Raw genomic sequence first — 27,801 nt, forward strand, 5'->3', positions numbered from 1 at the left:
TGAAAAATATATAATTATTCATCCTCCCCTGACAGCTGGAAACCAGGCTGAAACACTTTTTTAAAAAATATCAAAAAAAAAAAAAGAAAATAAAATATCGTATGAGTGATTTCTTTCTCAAAGAGAAAAATGTTATGTATAGAAGGCACATCTTGTTTGCTCTCAGAAAAAATCAAAGTGGCACTTTACTGAGTCTATAGGTCTCCAGTATTGTTTGCTCTTGCTTACACCAAATGATAACTAAAGTTGCTCCTTTCTATTTCTTCTTTTAAGTGTTTTCAAAGAAAACTAAGTTTTTGAATAATAAACAGATACTGTACCTTTAACTCTTGGTTCTGAAGGATGCATCTTTATTGGTTTGACTAATTTCTGAGATTCATATGGAAGAAATAATTGACTGCTTTGAGGGGTTTTATTCAACACAAGTACATGCTGTTCATCTTTTTCAAAAATTCTAAAGAGTGAATTATAAATATTAGCTAAGTAAAAAATTAACATATTTTAAAGCTAGAAGAGATACTTAGATATTATATAGTTAAAACTCCTCAATTTGCAGATAATGAAAAGAAGTTCCAGAGAATTTAACAAACCTGCCCAATATTATTAAATTACTTACTAGTGTCACAACTAAAATACACATTTCCTGATTAAGTCCAGTGCTCTTCTCAATGTACGACACCCTCATTTTTAAAACATAATCATTTTAAAAGACTTTCTAAACCTGTGAAAAACATTTTAAACCAAAACTGTATTTGCAAATAGCATGCTTTAGATTTTGAAGTACTACTTCAAACTTTAAAAAGATTTATTCAGAAAAAAATCAACTAGCATGAACACAGACATCATTAAAGCAATATTACAATCATAAATGGATCTCTTAAATATTTTACTGGAAGAATAATTCCATTGAATTTTTCCTAAATTAGAGAAATAATTTATATTATTGATAGTTAAATAATAATGTAAATACTGGTATTATTTGATAATAACTATGAAAATATAAGTAAAAATAACTAAAGTTATATAAGTTTCTCTCAACAGAGAATTTTTATATTAAAAAGTTATCAATAAAGTGAAATTCTGTACATTTCTGTATTTTTCTAATCAATTTCATTATAAAATTAAAGACACATTACCATGGATGTGAGACGTGGGAGTGGGAAAATCAATAAAAATAACAGATCCAAGGAAATAAGATAAGGGAAATTAACTTGGGAGAAGAGTGTGTTGAAAAATCAGATTAAGAGCAATATAGCCTGAGAAGAGGAATTTAAGATTTTAAAAGGGTATAGGCAGAAAGAGAAAAAGTAGAAAGTTTATCAAAAACAGCAACAGTAATACATCTATTTTTCTGTCACACAATTACAGACAAAATCAATCTTTTCTTTTTAAGTGCCTCCACCACTGATGTCTATTTTATCACCATTAGGATGAAAGACAAGGAAACATATGATGCCACAGATTCAGTAACATTTTGATTCATCTTCACTCTCTGTGGCAAAGGAGAACTGGTCAAGCTGGTGACAGGATGATAAAAAGGCAAATACATTGCTGTTCCCATCATTTTTCCTCTTGTTTTACTCCTTTTGGTGACCCATAATGGAAAACTGGATGAAATGTACAACTGACAGGTTACAGAACAGCAAACGGGCTGCTGCTACCCTATTTCCCTCTACACATTATCCTTTACCTTACTAAATAATAAGCAATTTTGAATATTAGTCCATAATATTTAAAGGTATAAATTAATATTTTTTGTAAGAAATGAATAGAAAACAGCCTGCACAATAAATGTTTATAGATACTATGTAAATATTAGTGGCTTGGGCTAGAATATGTAATCAAATTTTAAATGCAGAATAACTGTTCATATAAAATCCCATTTTAAAGTTTACTTATACCTTTCTTTCGATTCCTTTCTCTTTTCTATATTTTTATTTTTTTCTTCCCGAGTTTCTGAAAGATTCTTCATTTCATAAAGTCTTGTAATCTGCTAAAAGGAAAAATGATAAAGCAAAACAAAATAATTACCTGCAAAGCATTAAGGATAAACATATGGTTTATCCTAACTAATGAATATGATTTTTTCTACATAATCACAAGACATATTTTTGGTAGTATTAGCAATCTTTTAGTGAAAAGAGTCAAAATTAACAATAAATCATACTCCTTTTTTCTTACAACTCCATTAACAAACCTATTAGATTTCAATGAACTTTCATCTTCTTTTTTAAAAAGGACAGTCAGAAGCAAAGTAGACATTGATTACCTACATAGAGATGTAGTTACCATATATTTTAAAGAAAGTAGCATCCACTTTCTTCTCATTACTAAAATGATATTAATACTACTTGGAACCTCATGCCTATGAATGATAAATATACCATCTTTACACAGTTTTCAGAAAATTTAGAAAATCAGCTATTCAACTTTTTTTCAAGATTTGGAAGTGACTTTGATGGGTTCTCATATCCACCAATGAAAGCCACATTTCAATACAATACTAAAAATGTATTCATGAAGATATCATGCACCATCAATCTTAAAGGCTAAACTAGCTTTATAAAGATTATAGTCATAAATTTTCTAGATTAAGTCTTTTAAATTATTTACTGCCTTGTTCTCTTTTTTGACAACACTGTTGTAAGCTCTGCTAATGCCTTTAAATACCTATTATTAAGCTCCATCTTGTTCCTTCCTATCTTCTTTCCTTAGCACCCAAAGAAAGTTAAACTATTTCCCAAAACTCAGAGCTGAATACACTCAATACCTAAAACACATTTTGGCTTCAATGGTAATCTGAGGCAAATAAATTATTATAAGCTTTTCTCCATATCGAGGCTCTTTAGAAACAGTTCTTCTTAGACATTCATCTAACACACCATTACACTTATACATTAACACATATATTAGAAACATATAATAAAATTAATACCTGGTTTAAATAATTAATTTCTATTTCCACATCATTTACTTCTTTCTTCAATTCATATGATCTTTTGGAAAATTTGTTGGCATGTTTAAGAGTATCTTGTGTCTTACATCTCAAATTAACCCTTTTATGTTAAGGAACTATGTTATACAAGTAACTCTCACACTTACATACACTATATAAAAATAATTAGTATTATGTAACATTATTTGTATATGTACCATATAAGCAATATTAATAACAATATCTGAAAATAGCTGTAAGACTAGTACAAACATTTGGCAAACTGACAAAGACAATTTATTGTTCATCTATGTTATATATTTAGCTTAAAAATAACATTTCTTCAAAAATATGTGTCAGGATTTTTTCTTTCAGTTAAATATTTCCACAGGGTGGTTTTTTTACTTTTGGTTTTTACCCAACTTTATCATGTCATTTGGCATGATGAACATAATCAATTCAGGTCCAAACTTAACATCTTGTGTTTCTATAATTTATTTGTTCCAAAGTTAACATTAAAAATCCACTCAATTTTCCTTTTCTTGCTGTTTAAGGTCCATCAGTGCACCCTGCAGAACTCAAAAGAGAGCTGCATCTTCTATCTGAACTTTCTGCTTGAACTGGATTTATACCCAATTTCAAGTAGAGAATTTCTCAGCTGTTAATAGACACCCTGCATGGTTATTAGCTACTACCATTTCCTAAGTTACTCTACAATCCATTTAGGAGAATTTAAAAATGAATAAAACAGTGTCAATGAACAAGAATTCCAGAGAAAATCTTTATCAGACCTTTCCTATTTCGCTAAAACTTATGATTTATATGCTAGCACATGAAATTTCAGATGAACATTATTTATAATGCTATGCTGTTATCAAAAGTATCAATTTAAAATTTCAGATATAGACATTTAAATCCTAATCTTCAATTCTCCCTACCTCCATCACCTCTTCATGTCATGTAATCTTATGTCTCATCCGTTTCTACATCCAACTCCCTAAACCCCTGCTGTGCCTTATGCATCTACCAACCTCTGCCTCTTCCTAAACACAGAAGGGCAGCAAATGAACAACTAAGTACAGAATAAGCTAAAACCCAAACATGGAGAGAGCAAGCAGCAAAGGAGTTAAAAGGATGATTTGGGATGAAGTAGAATGAAGCAAGGTAGAATGCAGGGATAAAGAAGACTTAGTACAAACAGTGGAGTTATAATCTGATAGGAAAGCATATGAAGGATTGTGGAGGTTGGAAGAGGATTAAAGTTCCAAGTTCATCATCAGGGAAGGTCTCCTTGACAAACAGATGAGACTTAGACCAATTAAGAATTACTTAAGCATCTAATACAATGTCACTGTATTACTTGTTTACATGTCTGTTTCCTCTACTAAACTGTGAGCTCCTTATAAGAAAGTTCTGTATCTTCTTGAGTATTGCCTGGCACAAAGTAGGTACCCAATGAATTGTGACTCACCTCCTTACCATCTTCCATCTTAACAAGTAATAATCAATTGATTTAATTGGAACTCTTTGGTAAGACAGAGCAAGATGACTTTTTCATTGGTTTGGGTGATAAGATATGCCACTTAAAGACAGATACATATACCACTTATTGGCATTAAAATTTCTTGCTTCTGATGACATGCACATGTATGAAAACTAATCCCAAATGATCTTTAAAGTAATCTCTAAATTTTTTAATTAAACAAAATACCAAATCAATGTGATTCTCACAAGGAAATGCAATAACAATTAAAATACAGAAATAATACTTATCCAATAAAAATTCTAAGTAGAAATACTACTGTGGATACATATGTAATGTCCAACTGGTAAGTGATGGAAAGGGAGCAGGCACTGAAAAACAAAGTCATATTTTAGACTAATTTATTATATTTTTATTACAAAAGTAATGTTATTAAAACAGTATGTAACAAAACCATTAATACCTAAAAATTCCATAAAAATAGTTTCATTCATTTTTAGTTGTTCAGTACATGCCAACACTCTGTTTTGAATTTCTTCATGTTCTCTTTTCTTCTCATAATATTCATGTGAAAGAGGTGTTTCTGAGTATTTTTGTTGGTATTGCTTTAAAACATCTTTATACTGACATATATAACTGTGGTACATTTTTCTGTTAAAATTAAAAGAAATGATGTCAATATAACAAAAGTATATCTAAAATCACTTGTTAAAGTCTACTAAATTAAGCATAACAGACAAGTTAAAAATCTACTTATTCTGCTTCCCTCAATACTGTCTGTCCTTCAAACTTTTTTCTTAACTCTATTACACTTTTCAATTCTCTACTCTTTTTCTCCACTACCTGAGTTACTCACTCCTTAATCATTTTCAATTAAACTTCCACTTCCACCAGTTTAATGAAACTACCCTTCCCAAGGTTATCAATGACCTAATTTGTCCACCTTAGTGATCTCTTTTCACTTTTCATCCTAAATGACACTGCAGAACCTGGTTCTTTTGATGACTTCTTGAATCTCTATCCTCCCTGAGTTCTGAATCTCTATTCTTCCCAGTTCAGCTACCTCTATAACTATGCTATTAAATCTCTTCAGTTTTCTAAGCTAAAGTTATCATGTTCTAGGTGATAGAACTCTGGGGTCACAAACATTCTTGTATACTCCAGAACTATTTTATAAGAAAATTTCAGCACTGTTTGGAGGAACTCCTTCAAGTACAACTAAGGTAGAGGTGCCTGGTCATCTATTTCGGAACCAGTCTTGAATGAGATGGTCAATTCTTGCAAAAGGATATTAACTCTTCCTTCTCATTTGAATTTTGCTTGATCTACAATAGGGGTCAGTTACTATGATCAATGGGCCACATCTAATCTGCCACCTGTTTTTGTACAGCCTATGAGCTAAGAACAATTTTTACATTTTTAAATGATTAAAAAAACAAAAGAATAATAATGTTTCATGGCATATTAAAATTATATGAAAATCAAACTGTAATGTCCATAAATAAAGTTTTATTAGAACACAGTCAATCACTTATGTACTGCCTAAAGTTGCTCTTGTACCACAGTATCAGACTTGAGTAGCTGTGACAAAGACTGTATATTTCCACAAAGCCTGGAACGTTTACTATATGGCCCTTTACAAAAAAAAGTTTGTCAGTCCTCATCTACAACACTGAACATGTTCAATCCAGGTTCATTGCAAAAAACATATTCTTGGGAGGAGAAAAAGATGGCAGAGTAGAGGGACGTGGAGCTTACCTCCTCCACAAACACATCAAAACTACATCTACAAGTGGAACAATTCTCACAGAATACCTACTGAAAACTTGCAGAAGATCTCACACAACCAAAGCTACAAGAAAAATTCCCATGTAACCACTGCTCCTGCAGAAGGGCTGAATCTGAGCCAATTACCTGCACTTCCGCTTTGGCATGGGGGTGAGGCTCGGGCAGGTTCTTGTGCAGGCAGATTTGCGAGCACACGTGCATGCCTAAAGGACCTCTGAGCTCATTATGAGCACTTCAGCAGTGGATGTGGCCCCTCGAGGGCAGCGCTAACAACAGATTTCTTTGTGGGCGTGCACACCAAGTAGCAGGTGGCATCACAGAGTTGCATGTCCCAGTGGACAGCTCCTACGGAAGAACACGCAGTGCCTCCTTTCTCAGAGGGAGAGCTCCCAGTCCCACCTACCTCACATCACAGCTTAGAATCGGATCTGGGGGCTTCTATTCCAACAACTGGGGAGCAGACCCTGACCCTGACAGGGCTGTGACAACCACCAGAGCAAAGAGGAGGCCCCACCGAACATCCAGTGCAGGCTCTGGTCACCACAACACCAAACACATCCCCTATCAAGGGGACAAGGGCCAGCACAACCTGAGGAAAGTCTTGGCAAGCATCCATACCACAAACAGCCCTCGCACCGAAAATACTGCACTCACACAGTCTACACAAGGGTCACTCCCACATAAAAACAGACCTTCAAGACCACAGTAAATAACTGTTTCTCCAAAATTCATAGAGTTGGAGAAATATAAGTAAAATGAAAAAAGCAGAGGAACTACTCTGAATTAAAAGAACCAGAGAAATTCCCTGAAAGAACAATGAAACAGACCTCTCCAATCTACCAGACGCTGAGTTCAAAACGGAGGTAATAAAAATGTTGAAGGAACTACGAAAGACTATCAATAGAAATGCAGATCACTGTAACAAGGAATTAGAAACTATAAAAAGAAGCCAATCGAAATTAGACAACTCAATTTCCAAAATGAAAACTGAGCAAAAGGCATAAATAGTAAACTAAATAATGCAGAATAAGAAGTGATCTGGAAGACAGAATAACTGAAATCACCCAAGCAAAACAGCAGACAGAAAGACAAATGAAAAAATGAAACAAAGCAACATACGAGATCTATGGAATAATAAGAGCAAGCCAATCTACACATAATAGGAATCCCAGGAAAAAAAGAAGAGAAAGGGGGATCAAAAATGTTTTCAAAGAAATTATGGCTGAAAACTTCCCAAACCTAAAGAAGGAAACAGCAATACAGGTACAGGAAGCACAGAGGTTGCCAAACAAGATGAACCCAAACAGTCCAAATCCAAGACATATCATAATTAAAATGGCAAAAGTGAAAGATAAAGAGAAGATTCTAAAGGCAGCAAAAGAAAAAACAAAGAGTCAGTTACAAGGGAACCCCCATAAGGCTACCAGCTAATTTCTCTAAAGAAACTTTGCAGGCCATAAAGGAGGGGCAAGATATATCCAAAGTCCTGAAGAACAACAACCTGCAACCTAGGATACTCTACCCGGCCAGACTGTCATTTAGAATAGAAGGCGAGATAAACAATTTCTCAGACAAGCAAAAACTAAAAGAAGACAGCAATACTAAATCTATCCTAAAAGAAATATTGAGAGATCTTCTCTAAATAGAAAAGAAGCAGGAATCAATAAAAAAGGTAAACTCACGATAGGAAAGGCAAATATATAAAAGGATTGAATATCACTTAAATAAGCCAGTACATGGATTAAAAAACAATCAAAAAAATTCTGTGAAAGCAATTATAAATACAATGAAGAGCAAAAAGATAAACATGAAGATGTAAAACAGGACATTAAAATCACAAAATATGGGGGAGGGGAGTAAGAAAATGCAAATCTTTTAGAATGTGTTTGAGCTTATATGACTATGATTCTAAAGGAAGTAGATACAGTTATGAGATAACATACTTGAAAACCAGGATAATCACAAATCAAAAACATAAAATAAATTCACAAAAAACAAAAATAAAGGAACTCAAGCATAATACAAACCACAAACGGAAAAACAGAAAGGGGAGAAAGGAACAAAGATGTGCAAAATGAACCAGAAAACAAGGTTTAAAATGGCAATAAATACATACTATCAGTAATTACTTTATATATAAATGGACTAAATGCACCAATCAAATACACAGAGTGGCAGGTTAGATAATAAAACAAGAATCTACAATATGCTGCCTACAAGAGACCCACTTCTGGGTGAAAGACACATATAGATTGAAAGTGAGGGGATGGAAAAAGATATTTCATGCAAAAGGAAATGACAAGAAAGTGGGGGTAGCAATACTCACATCAGACAAAATAGACTTTAAAACGAAGGCCACAAAGAAAGACAATGAAGGTCAACATATAATAAGATGATCAATACAAGAAGAGGATATCAGACTCATTAACACATATGCACCCAATACAGGAGGACCAAAATAGTTGAAAGGATAAATGAAATTGACAAGCCTCTAGCCAAGCTCACCAAGAAGAAAAGAGACAGGATACAAATAAATAAGAAATGGAAGAGGAGAAATAACCAATATTGTTACGGGGATGAACAAATCTGACTACATGTTGGATCTGTTTCTCTTACTTTAACCTTTGCTTCCTGCTGCTTTTGTTCACTAAAAGGTTACTGTCTATACATAATGGTCTGCTTCAGGGAACCTGCCCCTCTGCCTGAATGTTAAACCAAAGTGCCTTTGTTCAGGGAAACATCCTGACCCTGTCCACCTATGAATGGCTGCAAGAAAGAAGAAATTAATACATCCCCTTCCCAAGGCTGGCTATTCCAGGAGATATCTGCAAGACTTATGGCCTTTTTACTTTACTTCCTCACCTCTGTCCCCTCTCTGTTCTATAGAAGAAACTGGCATCCAGACCCCAATAAGATGGTTCTTCTAAGACACTAGTCTGCCATCTTCTTGGTCTGCTGGCTTTCCGAATAAAGTCACTATTCCTTGCCTCAACACCTCTTCTCCCGATTTACTGGCCTGCCATGTGGCAAGCAGAGTGAGCTTGGACTCAGTAACAACACCATAGAAATACAAAAAATTACTAAGAAAATATTGTGAACAGTTATATGCCAACAAATTTGACAACCTAGAAGAAATGGACAAGTTGCTAGAAACATACAGCCTGCAAAACTGAATCAAGAAGAAACAGATAAGTTGAACAGACTGATCACTAGAAGTGAAATAGAATCTGTAATAAAAAAGGCTCCCTGCAAACAAAAGTCCAGGACTGGATGGCTTCACTGGGTTATTCTACCAAACATACAAAGAACTTATATCTATCCTTCTCAAACTCTTCCAAAAGACTGAAGAGGAGAGAACACTCCCAAAGTCATTCTATGAAGTCACCATCACCCTGATACCAAAACCAGAAAAAGACACTACCAAAAAAGAAAATTACAGGCCAATATCTTTGATGAATGTAGACGCAAAAATCCTCAACAAAATATTAGCAAACCAAGTCCAACAACACATAAAAAGGGCCATACACCATAATCAAATTGGATTCATCCCAGAGTCACAAGGATGGTTCAACAAACACAAATCAATCAATGTGATACACCACAACAACAAAAGAAAATACAAAAACCACATGATCATCTCAACAGAGGCAGAAAAAGCATTTGATAAAATTCAACATTTATTCATGATAAAAACTCTCACCAAAGTGGGTATAAAGGGAACATAACATAATAAAAGCCATCTATGACAAATCCACACCTTACATGATACTAAATGGTGGAAAGCTGAAAGTCTTCCTGCTAAGTGCTGGAATAAGACAAGGATGCCCACTCTCATCACTTTAATTCAACATACTATTGGAAGTCCTAGGCACAGCAATCAGGCAAGAAAAAGAAATGAAAGGCATCCAGATTAGAAGGGAAGAGGTAAAATTGTCATTATATGCAGATAACATGATACTCTACAGAAAACCCTTAAGACTCCAAACAGAAACTACCAGAACTGACAAACGAATTCAGCAAGGTATCAGGATACAAGATTAATATACAGAAATCTGTTGCACTTCTTTACACTAACAATGAAGTATCAGAAAGAGAAAGTAAAAAAGCAATCTTGTTTAAAATCACATTGCATCAAAAAAAAAAAAAAACTAGGAATAAACCTAACCAAGGAAGTGAAAGATTTATATGCTGAGAACTATAAAACACTGATGAAGGAAACTGAAGATGATTCAAAGAAATGAAAAGATATCCCATGGTCTTGGGTTGGAAGAATTAATATAGTGAAAATTGCCATACTACCCAAACAAATCTACAGATTTAATGCAATCCCTATCAAATTACCCATGACATTTTTCACAGAACTAGAACAAATAATTCTAAAATTTATATGGAACCACAAAAGACCCAGAATTGCCAAAGCAATCCTGAGGGAAAAGAACAAAGCTGGGGGCATAACCCTTCTAGACTTCAGGCAATATTACAAAGCTACAGTAATCAAAACAGGGTGGTACTGGCACAAAAACAGACATATAGAGATGGAACAGAATAGAGGACCCAGAAATAAACCCCCACACCTATGGCCAATTAATCTTCGACCAAGGAGGCAAGAATATACAATAGAGAAAAGACAGTCTCTTCAGCAAGTGGTGTTGGGAAAGCTGGACAGACTCATGTAAATCAATGAAGTCAGAACACTCCCTCATACCACACACAAAAATAAATTCAAAATGGCTTAAAGACTTAAATATAAAACATGACACCATAAAACTCCTAGAAGAGAACATAGGTAAAACATTCTCTGACATAAATCGTACCAATGTTTCCTTGGGTCAGTCTCTCAAGGCAAAATAAAAGCAAAAATAAACAAATGGGACCTAATCAAACTTAACAGCTTTCACACAGTAAAGGAAACCATAAACAAAACAAAAAGACAACCCACGGACTGGGAGAAGATATTTGCAAAGAATGCAGCTGACAGGGGCTTAATTTCCAAAACATACAAAGAGCTCATACAACTCAATATCAGAGAAACAAACAACCCAATCAAAAAACGGGCAGAAGACTAAATAGACATTTCTCGAAAGAAGACATACAGATGGCCAACAGACACATGAAAAGATGCTCAACACTGCTAATTATTAGAGAAATGCAAAGCAAAACTACAAGGAGGTATCACCTCACAGTCTACAAATAATAAATGCTGGATAGGGTATGGAGAAAAGGGTACCCTCCTACACTGTTGGTGGGAATGTAAATTAGTGCAGCCACTATGGAAAACAATATGGAGGTTCCTTAAAAAACTAAAAATGGAGTTACCACTACTGGGCGTATATCTGTAAAAGATGAAAACTCTAATTTGAAAAGATACATGCACTCCAATGATCATAGCAGCACTGTTTACAATAGGCAAGATATAGAAGCAATCTAAGTGTCCATCAACAGATGAATGGATAAAGAAGACGTGGCATATATATATAATAGAATATTACTCCGACATAAAAAACAATGAAATAATGCCTTTTGCGGCAATAGGGATGGACCTAGAGATTATCATGCTAAGTGAAGTAAGTCAGACAGAGAAAGACAAATACCATATGATATCACGTATATGTGGAATCTAAAAAAAAAAATAGTACAAATGAATTTATTTACAAAACAGAAACAGACTCATAGACATAGAAAGCAAACTTATGGTTACCAAAGAGGGGGAGGAATAAATAAGAAGTATGGGATTAACAGATATGCACTACCATATATAAAACAGATAAACAACAAGGCTTTACTGTATAGCACAGAGAACTGTATTCAATATCTTATAATAACCTATAATGGAAAACAATCGGAAAATGTGTATATGTATATATAAATATATGTATTTATATATATAAAACTGATCACTTTGCTGTACACTGAAACTAACACAATATTGTAAATATTGTAAATCAACCATACTTCAATTTAAAAAAAGAAAATATATTCTTGGATCCTTTTTTTACCCAGTTATTAACAAATACATACTTTCAAAAAATAACATTCATAGAAAATTTTCTAAAAATATATAGTCCTTATATTCCTCAAAAGTTTATAAATTTTCTAAATCAAGCCATACTATATGGGGGAATTTCTTAAAAGATACTTCAATGATTATCTTGCCTTAGCAGATGAGAAAAGAAGTATTCATAAACTGCTTGTATAGTAAGAAGAAAAGGATAACAGCCTTCTACTGGTCAGCAGGTCTGAATCTTAATAATGTTTTAATTTCTTAATATTACTAAACTCTGTCCCCTTATGCAAAAATAAAGTAGTTTAGCCTAAAACAAGTTTCTTCCTATTCTTCTAAATGCATATTTGCTAATTAAGCCTTCACTTTTTGGGAAAATAGTCCAAAAGGAGGGAAATACCTATAAGAAAACTGAGTCTGGGACACCAGTTTCAGATGAGATTAGCACACCCCATCTACCCTGTTCAGACTGCATATTCACGGCAATTCTTCTAATATACTCCATACAAGAACCTTGCCACCCCAAGCCATGATTCAAGAAGAGCCATTACTATCTCATCTCAGCAATGCTAGTCTTCGTGAATGCCTGGGACAGGGATGGGAGATTAGGAGAAATAAGTAGCTGGTGCCTCTACTTCCTTCATTACCCATGATACCAACAAATGGACTCTTTTCCTCTTATAAATAATAGTATTGAGTCATCAAGTCAATCAACCTATATGGCTGGTTTAAGAAAGAAAGAGATAGCTGTTTTCACTTCCATACCTCTGGCTAGCTAAGAGAAGTCATCACAACAAACACTATCAGAGAGGTACTTATTGGACTGGTTTGCTTTAGCCCCTCATAGAATCATTTTAAATAATATTTTATAGCTATAGCTTGCACTGAGAGATGTTATAAAAAGCAGTAATACATATTGTGTTTATTTGAGGGAGGCCACTGAAGATACTGACTACCATATCGCACAATTTCCCCTTTATGAGAATCCAGGGAACAAATTTCTCTCAAGTCTGAGTACTAGGGAAAAAACCTCTGCTTATCCTAAGCAACTGAACTGTTTTTTTGTTTGTTTGTTTGTTTGTTTTTGCGGTACGCAGGCCTCTCACTGTTGTGGCCTCTCCCGCTGCGGAGCACAGGCTCCAGATGCGCAGGCTCAGCGGCCATGGCTCACAGGCCCAGCCGCTCCGTGGCATGTGGGATCTTCCCGGACCGGGGCACGAACCCGTGTCCCCTGCATCAGCAGGCGGACTCTCAACCACTGCGCCACCAGGGAAGCCCTGAACTGTTTTTTAAACGAATATTCTGAATTCCAAATTGATCACACTTCCACAATGCTTTGGCTACTATTAGGAATTTCAAAGCCTAATTTTGCCTATATCTAACAAATGTGTAAGACCATATCGTATGAATTTCTATCCAGATCAAAGGCTTCATCTTCCTATATTACCCTAACTTCCCTATAGCCTCAATTTGTATGTCTAACTTTATTTTAACACTATGGTATTATTTATATAAATCATTTCAAATTCTTTTTGAATTGAAGTGGGGCCTATAAATAACAAAGTAAGTCTCCTTTGTTAATTCTACCCTCTGCCTATTTCTTGGATGATCATGTACTCCAGCTTTCTCTTCTTTTTGCTTTATACTTTCCCTGGGCAATCTCATCTATTTTCATGATTTCAAATGCCAATGAAGTCCAAATCTATACCTCAGTCCCTACCTTAAGACCCAGTTTTTAATATGAAATGTACTGCATTCTAGATTTTGTGTGGGTGTTTTTAATTAGAATATTAGAATAGGAGTGACATCGGCAAGATGGCAAAATAAAATGCCCCTTGCGCATATCACCCCCCTCAGCAATAAAAGTTTGCCATCAAACCACGGACAAAAGTGCCTTTGTGGAAGCTTTGGAATCCAGGTAGGAGACTGTGAAATCCTGGTGCAGTCCAAGACTGAGGAAAGCCATTTTGATAAAACGGACTCACATCTTGGTGGTTTAACTTGCTGACTGTGGTCCTGGCTACAGACCCAGAAAACATCTCTGTACCCCTGAGAACTCAGCTACAGGCCTATCTAGCATTGGGTCTGTAACCAGCCCCATAAACCAAGGGACCTGGGAGAAGTCACACCTACCTGTGTGTCAGGCAATAGGCATACAGACCCTGGTCCTGGCTGTGGTCTCAGAAGTAGCAGGTGAACCAGTTCCAGCCCTTCATGGCCACAGTCTGGGAATACCAGGAGATAAACCTGCCAAGCTCAGTGAGACTGTAGATTCTGAAAGGGCCCTGTAACTAGATTCTAACCTGTCCCAGCCACAGTCACTGAAGAATCCTGCTGGCACACAGACCCAGCAGGAGACACTCCTGTCTATGCCCCTAAAGATCCTAAAGCACCCTATAGTTGGTTCCAGCCCTCTCACAGCACAGTTTTTCCACAGTACTGCGGGTCCAGGGTTCAAGCAAGAGACACTCCTGTCTGCACCCCATAGATCATGAAAGGACTCATACTTGATTCTAGATCTCAAGCAGTCTAGCACTAACAGAACTTCTGGCCCAGGGACCCAAAGAGATACTGCTATATGCTCCACTGGAGATCTTGAAAGGGCCCTATACTTGGCTCCAGCCCCTCTAGCCACAATCAGGGAGCAGTCCAGCCCACGGAGAGAGCTGGTTGGAGACATGCCTATCTGTGCCTTGAGAAACCAGGACTGTAGACCTCAGTTTTGTTTGCAGAATCTGAAACAGCCCTGAGACTCAGTTCTAGCCCCTCTCAGCCACAGTCCAGGGCCAGTCCTGACCACCCATGAATCCATTCAGTGACTAGGCATGAACTCTCCCAGGGACTTGCTGGGAGACAAACTTGTCTACACACTTGGTAACATGCCTGCTGACTAAGGACCCAACTGTGGAACCTGAATCAGACCTTTGTCCCAGTACTATTCTACTGAACAAAGTACTGGAGGAAGTCTCACCCACCCAGGGACCAGACAGGATCCATACCTGCCTGAGCCCCTGGTAACAAGCACACCAACCATGGATCCCACTACAAACTCAATGACAGCTTCAAAATCAGCTCCAACCCAGCACAACTGCAGTTCTATAGGTAACCCCATCAGCCCAGGAAACCAACAGGAGAAGGTCTTTACCTCCCAAAACCAGACTGTAAAGACTGGAAGAAGTGTTTGTTTGTTCAAGTGCACAGACACCAATGCAAGGCTAAGCATATCACAAAGAATTAGGCAAACATGACACCATCAAAAGAAAAGTAATAAATCTTCAGTAACTGACCCCAAAGAAATGGAGATCTACAGTTTGCCTTGAAAAGAATTCAAAGTAATCATCTTAAAGAAACTCAATAAAATACAAGAGAACACAGACAACTAAACGAAATCAGGAAAACAATGCATGTACAAAATGAGAAGTTTAATAAAGAAATAGAAACCATAAAATAGAACCAAACAGAAACTGTGGAGCTAAAGAACACAATAGCAGGACTGAAATATTCAATAGAGAGCATCAATAATAGACTTGATCATATAAAAGAAAGAATCGGCAAACTCAAAGGCTATTCATTTGAAATTAGCTACTTAGAGGAACAAAAAGAAAAAGAATGAAAAACAGTGAAGAAAATCTACATAAATTATGGAACACTGCAAAGCAAACAAATATTTGCATCACGGAAGTCCCAGAAGGAGAAAAGAGAGACAGAAAGAGGCAGAAAGCTTATTTAAAGAAATAATAGCTGATTACTCAGCTATAAAAAAGAACAAAATAATGCCATTTGCAGCAACATGGATGGACCTAGAGATTCTCATACTGAGTCAAGTAAGTCATACAGAGAAAGACAAATATCATATGATATCACTTATATGTGGAATCTTAAAAAAGGCTACAAATGAACTTATCTACAAAACAGAAATAGAGTTACCGATGTAGAAAATAAACTTATGTTACCAGAGGTTGGGGGAGGAGAGATAAAGTGGAAGATTGGAATTGACACATACACACTACTATATATAAAACAGATAACTAGGGCTTCCCTGGGGGCACGGTGGTTAAGAATCCACCTGCATGGGGACATGGGTTCGAGCCCTGGTCCGGGAAGATCTCACATGCCACAGAGCAACTAAGCCCATGCACCACAACTACTGAGAGCGCACTCTAGAGCACGCAAGCCACAACTGCTGAGCCCATGTGCCACAATTACTGAAGCCCACACGCCTAGAGTTTATGCTCCACAACAAGAGAAGCCACCACAATAAGAAGCCCGCACACCACAACGAAGAGTAGCCCCTGCTCGCTGCAACTAGAGAAAGCCTGTGCGCAGCAACGCAGACCCAATGCAGCCAAAGATAAACATATAAATAAATAAATTTATTTTAAAAAAAACAGATAACTAATAAGGACCTACTGTATAGCACAAGGAACTCTACTCAATACTCTGTAATGGCCTATATGGGAAAAGAATCTAAAAAAGAGTAGATATCTGTATTTGTATAACAGATTCACTTTGCTGTGTACCTGAAACTAACACAACATTGTAAATTGATTATACTCCAACAAAAATTTTTTAAAAAGAAAAGAAATAATAGCTGAAAACTTCCCAAATATTAGGAAAGAGATAGACATCTGGGTACAGGAAGCCCAAAAGACCCCAAGCAAGATCAACCCAAAGAAGATTACTCCAAGACACATTATAATCAAAATGTTAAAATGCAAAGACAAAAAGAATTTTGAAAGCATCAAGAGAAAAATAACTCATCACTAGGGAACCCCTGTAATGTCATCAGGAGATTTCTCTGCACAAACCTTCCAGGCCAGAAGAGAATGGGATCACATATTCAAAGTACTGAAAGAAAAAACTGCCAACACCCAGAAAAACTCTCCTTTAGAAATGAAGGAAAAATAAGGACATTCCCAGACAGACAAAAGCTAAGGGAGTTCATTACCACTAAAGGAGTTCATTACTACTACCTTTTAGAAAATATTAAGGGGAGTTTTTCAAGCTGAAATAAAAGGATGCTAAGTAACAACATGAAAACATATAAAAGAATAAAACTTAATGGTAAAGGTGAATATATACTCAAATTCAGAATACCATAATACTGTAATGATAGTATGCAAATCACTTTAATCTCTAGTATGAAAGTTTAAAATATTATTAAAATTATAGCTACAATAATTTGTTAATGGATGCACAATATAAAGTATGACATCAATAGCATTAAATGTGGGGGGAGGAGAAGTAAAAGTGCAGTCTTTGTATGCAATTGAAGGTTACTTGTTATCAATAAGTCTGTTATATCTATAAGATGTTTTATGTAAGCGTCACGGTAACCACAGAGAAAAAATTTATAGTAGATACACAAAAAAGAAAGAGAAAGGAATTAAAGCATACCACTACAAAAAAAAAATCGCAAAGGAAGACAGCAAGAGAGGAAGAAAGGAACAAAGGGACTAAAAATACACTCAGAAAACAATTAATTAAATGGCAATAGTAAGTCCATACCTATCAATAATTACTTTAAATGTAAATAGACTAAATTCAAAAGACAAAGAGTGGCTGAGTGGATTAAAAAAAACAAGACCCAACAATATGCTGCCTGCAAGAAACTTACTTTAGCTTTAATGAAACACATGAGCTGAAAGTGAAGGGATAGAAAAAGATATTCCATACAAATGTAACCAAAGGAAATCAGAAGTGCTTATACTTATATCAGATAAGATAGACTTTCAGTCAAAATCAGTCACAAGAGACAAAGAAGGTCACTTCCCAAGGAATTAGAAAAAGAAGAACAATCTAACCATAAAGATAGCAGAAAGAAGGAAATAACAAAGGTTAGAGCAGAAATAAATGGACTAGAGACATGAAGGACAACAGGAAAACATCAATGAAACAAAAAGTTGCTTTTTTTTAAAAAAAAAAAGATGCTTTTTTGAAAAGATAAACAAAATTTACAAACCTTTTGCTAGACTAGCCAAGGGAAAGAGAGAGGACTCAAAGTTATAAATGAAAGAGGAGATAATATACCTGACACCAAAGAAATACAAAAGCTCTTAAGAGGCTACTATTAACAATTATAGGACAACAAATTAGATAACCTAAAAGAAATGGATAAATTTCTAGAAACATACAACCTACCAAGATTGAATTATGAAAAAAATTTAAAAATCTGAACAGGTCAATTCCTAGTAAGGAGATAGAAGCAGTAATCAAAACCCTCCCAACAGAGAAAAGCCCAGGACCAGATGGTTTCACTGGTAAACTGTACCAGACATTTAAAGAAGAATTAACATCAATCCTTCTCAAACTCTTCCCAAAAAATGGAAGAGGAGAAAACACTCTCCAATTCATTTTATGAGGCCAGCATTACCCTGATAAAAAGCCAAATAAGGGGCTTCCCTGGTGGCGCAGTGGTTGAGAGTCCGCCTGCCGATGCAGGGGACGCGGGTTCGTGCCCCGGTCTGGGAGGATCCCACATGCCACGGAGAGGCTGGGCCCGTGAGCCATGGCCGCTGGGCCTGCACGTCCGGAGCCTGTGCTCCACAACGGGAGAGGCCACAGCAGTGAGAGGCCCGCGTACCGCAAAAAAAAAAAAAAAGCCAAATAAGGACACTACAAGAAAAGAAAACTAGAAGCCAATATTCCTGATGAATATGGATGAAAAAATTCTCAAAAAAAAATACTAGCAAACAAATTCAACAGCACTCTAAAAGAATCATACACGAATACGAAATGGGATTTATCCTTGGATGCAAGGATGGTTCAATATACACAAATAATTAAACATGAAATACCACATTAATAGAGTGAAGGATAAAAATTATATGATCTCAGTAGATGCAGAAAAAGTATTTGGCAAAATCTGACACCCTTTCATGATAAAAACTTTCAATAAATTGGGTATACCTCAACATAATAAAGGCTATATATGACAAGTCCATAACTAATATCATACTCAATGGTAAATAGCTAAAAGCTTTTCCTCCAAAATCAGAAACAAGACAAAGGTGCCATTCTCACCACTCTTATTCAATATAATACTGGAAGAGCTAGCTAAAGCAATTAGGCAAGAAAAAGAAATAAAAGGCATCCAAATAGGAAAGGAAAAAGTGAAATGGTCTGTTTGTAAATAGTATATCCTTATATCAATATATAGAAAATTCTAAGACTCCACCAAAAACCTATTAGAACTAATCAACAAATTCAATAAAGTTTCAGGATACAAAATCAACATACAAAAATCAGTTGCACTTCTATACACAAACAAGGAACTACCTGAAAAAAAAATAAAGAAAACAATCCCATTTACAGTAGCATCAAACACATTTAAAAACTTAGGAATAAATTTAACCAAGAAGGTGAAAGATTTGTACACTGAGAACTATAAGACACTATGAAAGAAACTGAAGAAGACATAAATATGGAAAGATATTCTGTGCTCACAGATCATAAGAATTAATACTGTTATAATATCCATACTACCCAAAGCTATCTAAAACTTCAATGCAATCTCATCAAAATTACAATGGCATTTTTCACAGAAATAGAAAAAAAATCCTAAAATTTGTATGGAACCACAAAAGGCCCCAAATAGTCAATTTCTGGAAATCTCAAAAAAAAACAAAGGTGGAAGCATCACACTTCCTCATTTCAAACTATGCTACAAAGATATAGTAATCAAAATAGAATCGGGCTTCCCTGGTGGCCCAGTGGTTGAGAGTCCGCCTGCCGATGCAGGGGACATGGGTTCGTGCCCCGGTCTGGGAAGATCACACATGCCGCGGAGCGGCTGGGCCCGTGAGCCATGGCCGCTGAGCCTGCGCATCCGGAGCCTGTGCTCCGCAGCGGGAGAGGCCACAACAGTGAGAGGCCGGCGTACCGCCAAAACAAACAAACAAACAAACAAAAAAAGCATAGTATTGGCATAAAAACAGACAGGTAAACCAATGGAACAGAATCAAGAGTCCAGAAATAAATCCATGCATATACAGTCAATCAATATTTGGAAAGGAAGCCAAAAATACTCAATGGGGAAAGGATAGTCTGCAATAAACAATGCTGGGAAAACTGGATAGCCACATGCAAAAGAATGGAACTGGACCCCTATCTTATACCACTCATAAAGATGAACTCAAAATGGATTAAAGACTTAAATTAAATGTAAGACCTGAAATCATAAAACTCCTAGGGAAAAAATCTCCTTGATGTTGGTTTTGGCAATGATTTTTGGGGATATGATACCAAAAGCACAAGCAACAAAAGCAAAAATAAACAAGTGGGACTACATCAAACTATAAAAGCTTCTGCACAGCAAAAGAATCAATCAACAAAATGAAGAGGCAGACTATAGAATGGGAGAAAATGTTTGCAAACCATATATCCAATAAGGGGTTAATATCCAAAATACATAAGGAACTCACACAACTGAATAGCAAAAAGACTAATAATCCAAGTTAAAAATGGGCAAAGGGCTGAGAGACATTTTTCCAAAGAAGACAAATAGTCAATAGGTACATGAAAAGATGCTCAATACCACCAATTATCAGAGAAATGCAAATCAAAACCACAATGAGATAGTACCTCATATGTGTAGAATGGCTATTACCGAAAGACAAAAGATAGGTGTTGGCAAGGATGTAGAGAAAAGGGAACCCTTGTATACCAGTGGTGGGAATGTAAATTGATACAGCCACCATGGAAAACAGTATGGAGGCACCTCAAAAAATTAAAAATAGAAAAGCCATATGATCCAGTAATCCCACTTCTAGTTACATATTCAAAGGAAATAAAATCACTATCCCAAAGAGATATCTGCACCATGTTCATTGAAGCATTATTCACAATGGCCAAGACATGGAAACAACCTAAGTGTCCACTGACAGATGAATAGATTTTTTGAATGTGATATATATAAAAATGGAATGTTATTTAGCCACTAAAAAAGAAGGAAATCCTGCCATTTGTGACAACACAGATGGACCTTGAGAGTGTTATGCTAACTGAATAAGTCAGACAAAGACAAATACTGTTATGATCTCACTTATATGTAAAATCTTTTAAAAAAGCTGAATTCATAGAAGCAGAGAGTATAATGGTGGTTTCCAGGGGCTGACGGGTAGAGGAAATGAAAAGATGTTGGTCAGAGAGTACAAGCTTCCAGTTAAAAGCTGAATAAGTTCTGGGGATCTAATATAACGCATGGTGAATATAATAATACTGTATTATATACTTGAAAGTTGTTAAAAGAGTAAATCTTAAATATTCTCACTACAAAAAATATAATAGAGTGATAGATGTGTTACCTAACCTTATTGTGGTAATCATTTCACAATACACACATGTATTAAATCATGTTTTACACCTCAGACTTACTGCTATGTGTCAATTATACCTCAATAAAGCTAGGGGGAAAGTAGTAAGATAAATAAAAATTAAATCAACACTGCTCTTGTCCAATTATGTTAAAAATAAAAACATTTCAATTTTTTAAATTAAGTGAAATTATAATGCTATATAACGTGTTCAAAGTTCCTCACCTTGTTTCATTATATTCATTAATTACATTTACTCCCCCAAACCAGGTGATTTAACACATAATAAAATAAGCCCACACAAATATTATTGGGTTGGCCAAAAAGTTCATTCGGATTTCTCCGTAACATCTTAATTTTTGGCCAACCCAATAGTATTTCTCTGTCAGAATGTAACACCCCACTAAATCAGCACTCCGAAAAACAAGTTCAATATAAATATACCCTTCAAAAGTCAACACTCCAAATTTTTCATAAGCTAATTATACAGCTAACTACTCCCCCAGATGTTTGACTATAGCAATTCAGTCATAAAAAATATTAATTGAAGCACTCTGCCTTATAACTGCTACTGATAAATAGTTTCTAAGGATATATTTAAATATATCAAAGGTTGGATAGAGCTTTACAACAAATAGGTAGGCCAACAGTGACAACCAGAGTCCAAAACACTGAATTTGCTTTAAAAATAAATAAACTAAAAAAATTTTTCAATTAATATTTTTGCAAAGAATATTTTATTAATACTAAGTTATAGAATTGATAAGCTTAAATTAATATCTGTACCTGTCTTTTTCAACAGTTTCTTGATAAACAGTAAACTGGTCCTTCATATAGTCTTCATGTTTATGAAATATATCACATGTTGGCCTCCAGCTATGGAAAAAAAATACTGTAATTAGCATCTCAGAATGATAAACTAATTTAAGAAATAATAAAAATGAATGTAACCATTTAAAGATAAACAAATCTTTCCTTTCCTGGAAAAAACAAGCTTACATCAAGAAAAACATTCCCATCTCCGATCACCACCACTATGACCATTCATGCAATCATACATATGCTCAAATATCAATATCGATTAATTTTTACATAAAGCTTGTTTTGGAACCATGACTAGGGAAGGAACAAATGTGACATGGATGGACTGTGTATTACTATGGCATTTCTGGAATATACTCTGCAACGCTCCAACATCAGGCTTTGTTCCTCATCATACTTCTAAGATCTTAGCTAAGAAATTCTTTTGGAGTAAACATTTAAAGAGCTAGGATAAGGGATAAAGAGAGGCTTTTTTCTCCTTTGAAATTTAGAAAGTCAGGTTTTATACCCTCCTGAACTTGAAAGAAAGAAACTAGACCATAATGAATTATAAAATCAGATAGTAAGAATAAAATGAATATTCAACTTATACATTTGTTTTATTACATGACTCAAAAAATGTTGCCAGTGTGAAAAATCTAAAATTAAGTATACACCACGGCAGCTTACATTCTAAGTATTGTTCAAATATTTCCTCTAGCTCTTTTTCCTAATCTTTTTTATTTTTTCAGATTCAAGAAGTATGCATACCCATTTTGGAAGAACAGAAAAGTATACATAAGAAAATAATTATCATCTATATTCTCAACACTGAATAATAACTACTAATATTGATATTATTTTAATAAATTATTTCCAGATTTTACCATAAGTATATAGTTTAACATCTTTGAGATCATATTCACATATACAACATATCATCTTTTATCACTTACTTTTAAACTATCAATATATACATTTTCTTTGTCACTAAGAATTCATTGTAAAAGTTTTAATAAATACAACATATTACACAATTTATCTAACCATTCCAATATTGTTGGCCATTTTGGTTAGTCTAAGTTTCTCTTAAAAACTTGTACTTAAACACTTGTCTGAGTTTGCAACCATTTCCTTAGGCAATATTCCCCAAAATAGAATTATAAGGTCAAAGGTTATATATACACACATTCTGAATATTTTTTAAATTCCATAAGAAATACATGTTCACTAAAAAGATATTCATTGTAACCATTTTGATGTACATATTTCTAGACTTTTTAAATTACACATAAATACACAATTACTAAATTGAGTTTATTCTATGAATGTTGTTTTAATGTTTTGTTCAATTTGTAATATACTGTTAACACCTTTCCATGTCAATATTCACTTATATCATAAACTAATGGGCTGCCTACTGTTCATTCATATGGATATACCAAAATTCATCTAAACAATCACCTAATGTTGAACATTTGAGTTGCTTGCAATGTTTTCCTATTGTAAAAAAGTTGAAATAAATACCTTGTTGTACATCTTTGAGAAAATGCCTAATTATTTCCTTATGAAAAATTATCAGAAATGGAACTGTTTAATCAAAAGTCATGCTTATTTTTAAAGGCTTTGAAGTATACTTATATGTCATCCAAAAGGTATATACCAGTGTACATTCCTACAGTGTATGAGAGGGGTGATTTTCTTATTTCCTGGCCAACATTGGGTATTATCCTTCTTTAAATTTCTGCAAAACTTAAAGGCAAAAGAATATATAGTATTTTATTACTGCTTTAATTTGGATGTCTTTGATTATTAGTAAGATTGAGCATTTGTTCACATTTATTAGACATACATTTCTTCATTTTGGTATTTACCTGTTTACCTTCTTTGCTTATTTTTCTAATGGGACTTTGGCTCTTTCTTATTAATTTCTACAAGCACTTTATATTTTAAAAATTAACCCTTCTTTAACATTTTCCTACCTTATCCTTTTGCTTTTTGTATCATTTTGAGGTGTTTTTCTTTTTAATTTGCATGTGTCATATTTATCCATTGTTTCCTATGTGGTTTCTACCTTTGATGACATACTTAGGAAGGTCTTCCTCTCTCAAAGATTATAGTCACCTATATTTTCTTCTAATACTTTCATGAATTCATATTTCACATTTAAACCTCTTAACCAGCATGCTGAAATCATGAACTAGAGGTATTCATGCATTAAAATCAACAGATCCTAAAATCAACAGATCCTACTAACTGCCCTCAGAACCCAGCAGAGAATAATCTTGTTTAAAGTAAAGTACATCTTGGACACAGTAGGTTCTGCGGGGAAACTACCAGTACTTTTCCAGCACCCTTTGCAGCTACTTGAGGGAAACCACTGGTAAAACTTAACTACCATAAACCTAAATCAAACTAAAAGAAAAAGTTCAACAATATGTAGTTTTTTCGTTGATCAGATTGCCAAAAAATTTAAACATTGATAATTTCAGTGTTAGCAAGGGTGTGAGGAATAGAAACTCTCATATATTGTTGGTGAAAGTATAAATTAGTATAATTATTTTGGGAGAGCAGTTTGGCATTACTTATCAAATATTTAAACATGCATACTCTTCAACCTGGCAATTTCACTTCCAGGAGGTCATTCTATAGCAACTGGTCTAGAAATATGGAAGGATACCTGTACATGTTGTTTATAATAGGAAATAACTGGAAATAACCTAAATGTTATTAATAGGAGAATGGTTAAATAACTTAGGATACATCAATACTATAAAATACTATGGAGCTGTTAAAAAAAAAAGAATGAAATCCATACATAATCATTACATGTATAGTACCATTTACATTACATATTGTTAAATTTAAAAAACAAGTTGAAAAATAAGTATGGTATGATCACATTTTTTAAAAAAGGAAAGGCAGATATACAGGTAGATGTATATATAAGCATATGTAATAGTGATGTTGAATATATATTTTAAAAGGTCTGGAAGGGTACTCACTGTTAAGAGTGATCACCTGTAAGGAAGAGGACAGGGTGGGGATGGGGACTACAGGCAGGGAAAACCTTTTTACTCCATACATTTGTATAGTCTTTGAATTTTTATACTAGGCATGTGTTACTTTTATAAAATTTTAAAACCAATATAAAAAAAGTAATGAGGGAAAAAAAAGTTTATGAAAGTTTTAAATAACTTAAACTTAAACTTTAAATAATGAAAGTTTTAAATAACAAAATATTTTAAAACAAATATGATTCTTAATATAGTACTTATTACAAAGACAGTGATCAACATAAAATTAAATACAGAAAACTAAACATTTTATTTCTGTAAGTACCTGTCCATACAATTAAGTTCCATTAACAAGTCTTTGTTTCAAAATGTTTGTCTTATAATAGATGTAACTACTAGAATCCAGAACCTGAAGCTATATTGAAAGAATTCTTAACTTACTAAATAGTTTTATTTTGAAAAGTTACTAATTTTAGGCTAGGTTCCCTTAGACAAAAATAACATCTTGAAAATTCGAAGATGGAAATTATTTCAAATTTATTTATCTAATCGGAATTTTCTATACTGAGCCTAGATTATTCAACATACTGTATTTAGACTAACTGGATCTGAATTAGATCTTACAGCTCTTCTATTTTTCTTTTGAAACTTCTGTGATCCCTTTTACAGTGGCATGTAACAAGGAAATTTAAGACTTGCTTCATCATTTTCCTAATATAAAATACTACTTTAAAGCAACAGTGTCTTCAACTATAAACTCAAAAACCTCGAATAAGAGAATCTAATGACAACTATTGAAAATTTCTTTAAAATACTCACTTACTACAGTTGTCTTCGATCTCCTTACTATGTTTACAGTAATGACTGATTTCCTCATCTGTTGTATTTATAGTTTCATGTATCTTACAAATGGTCGCTTTGTTTTCTTTAATATCTTCAAAGCATTCTGGAAATCATAAATTCAAAATAAATACAGTAGAAAAAAAGGTATGGCAACTGACCTAGAAAAGGAGAACCAGAGAATGGAGAGGAAGTGAAGCTTGAGATGGGAAGGGCCCTATACTAAAAAGCACAGGACCAGAGTCAGGCTTGCTCCTAGACCCAGAAGCTAAGAATTTGTGTTTTAGATTGAAGAGAAATAAACGTCCCCTGTCCCACATCTTTAATGTAAGAGGGCTGGATTAAGTAATATCTAAGATCAATGGCATCTTATGATGCTATGAGTTCATGTAAACATTTACTCATATGATACTAACATAAGAGTTTTGTTTTTGACAAATGTGTAATTTCTATTCATCAGTTCCATGTCATTATTTAATGCACCTTCAACTCACTTATTTCTTTGTTATAGTGAGTAAACACAAGCTAAAAATAAAATGTAATTTCTTAAAAAGATTAAAATAAATTCTTAATATCCAATATCCTTTTTTGCTGCAGAAAAGATAACCAAATTCTATACCTTTCAGAACTATTAAGAAATTATTGAGTGTAGTTTCTTTTGATAGTTTTTATGTAGGATCTTAAAATACTATATTTATGTAATCTGCTTTGTCATTCCACTCATAATATTAATTTTCATAATTAGCATTCCTGAAAATGTGGCTTCCATTAATCCTGGCCACTGACTTTTGATGATTTCTAAAAATATTTTAAAATTTTCACTCAAATGTTTAAAATAACCTGTGTTACTTGAGAAAAATAACATTTTCAATTGTATTTCATTAAGGGTGATATCTACTTAAAACAAAATTCTTAAACACAAAATAATTAAACACTGAATACAGAAAATTATTGAAAAAATAGGGTAAATAGCTCATTATTAGTCACTAGATAGAACCAGGGGAAAAGTTCTAATGCCAACTATAAATTACCCTAAACAAGGCAACAGCATAATACCTTACATTCCATAAAAAAAAAAAATCTTTGTCATGCAAAACTACTTACTATTAATTCGTTGAATCATATCTTCTTTAGTACTTATATCTTGTTCATACTGGAAAACTAAAATAAATTACTCTTTTGTGACTTCATTTTATTGTTAAAATGTCCAATGATAATACAAATAGTTATCTACTTTTTATTTCCATTTTATACCTACCAAATTCTAGCAAAAGTCTGTCCAAACTGACAAATAGGCTGTCATTCATCTTGGATACTTTGCTAAAAAAAAATAATAATAAGGAAGGGTTTTCTAAAAACAACCTTTTGACATAGCATTATTACATAAAAATGTGGGTGGGGCACGAAGTGGGGAGGGAAGAGACACCTTCATCCCGGTACTGGGCAGAGCTCTAGCAGGTATTTAATAAATGAGTGTCGTTATATATATTAAAATAAATGTATACAGTTATCTATAATAAAATAAATTGAATGTCGTTGCATGACTGAAACTTCATAATTGTTTATACATGGTCGTGCCATAAGTTATTGGATATTCTGGAGTCCACGGACATCCAGATTTC

At 34.3% G+C, this 27,801-nt stretch overlaps 1 protein-coding gene across 1 annotated transcript in view; it reads right to left on the minus strand.

The window, feature by feature from the left end:
- C2H14orf39 (chromosome 2 C14orf39 homolog) overlaps positions 1-27,486 on the minus strand; it is a 52,197-nt gene extending 24,711 nt beyond the window's left edge. Inside the window, exons 1-9 of the mRNA XM_030854458.1 lie at positions 27,438-27,486; positions 27,284-27,340; positions 26,159-26,285; positions 22,308-22,397; positions 4,882-5,069; positions 4,747-4,789; positions 2,936-3,056; positions 1,902-1,993; positions 321-454 (exon numbers count right to left, since the gene is read on the minus strand). Of these exons, the coding sequence (XP_030710318.1) occupies positions 321-454; positions 1,902-1,993; positions 2,936-3,056; positions 4,747-4,789; positions 4,882-5,069; positions 22,308-22,397; positions 26,159-26,285; positions 27,284-27,340; positions 27,438-27,486 (901 nt within the window). The remainder of the gene's footprint in view (positions 1-320; positions 455-1,901; positions 1,994-2,935; positions 3,057-4,746; positions 4,790-4,881; positions 5,070-22,307; positions 22,398-26,158; positions 26,286-27,283; positions 27,341-27,437) is intronic.
- Positions 27,487-27,801: the final 315 nt, after the last annotated feature.

The sequence above is a fragment of the Globicephala melas genome, chromosome 2 (assembly GCF_963455315.2).
Source record: "Globicephala melas chromosome 2, mGloMel1.2, whole genome shotgun sequence".
Taxonomy (NCBI): Eukaryota; Metazoa; Chordata; class Mammalia; order Artiodactyla; family Delphinidae; genus Globicephala; species Globicephala melas.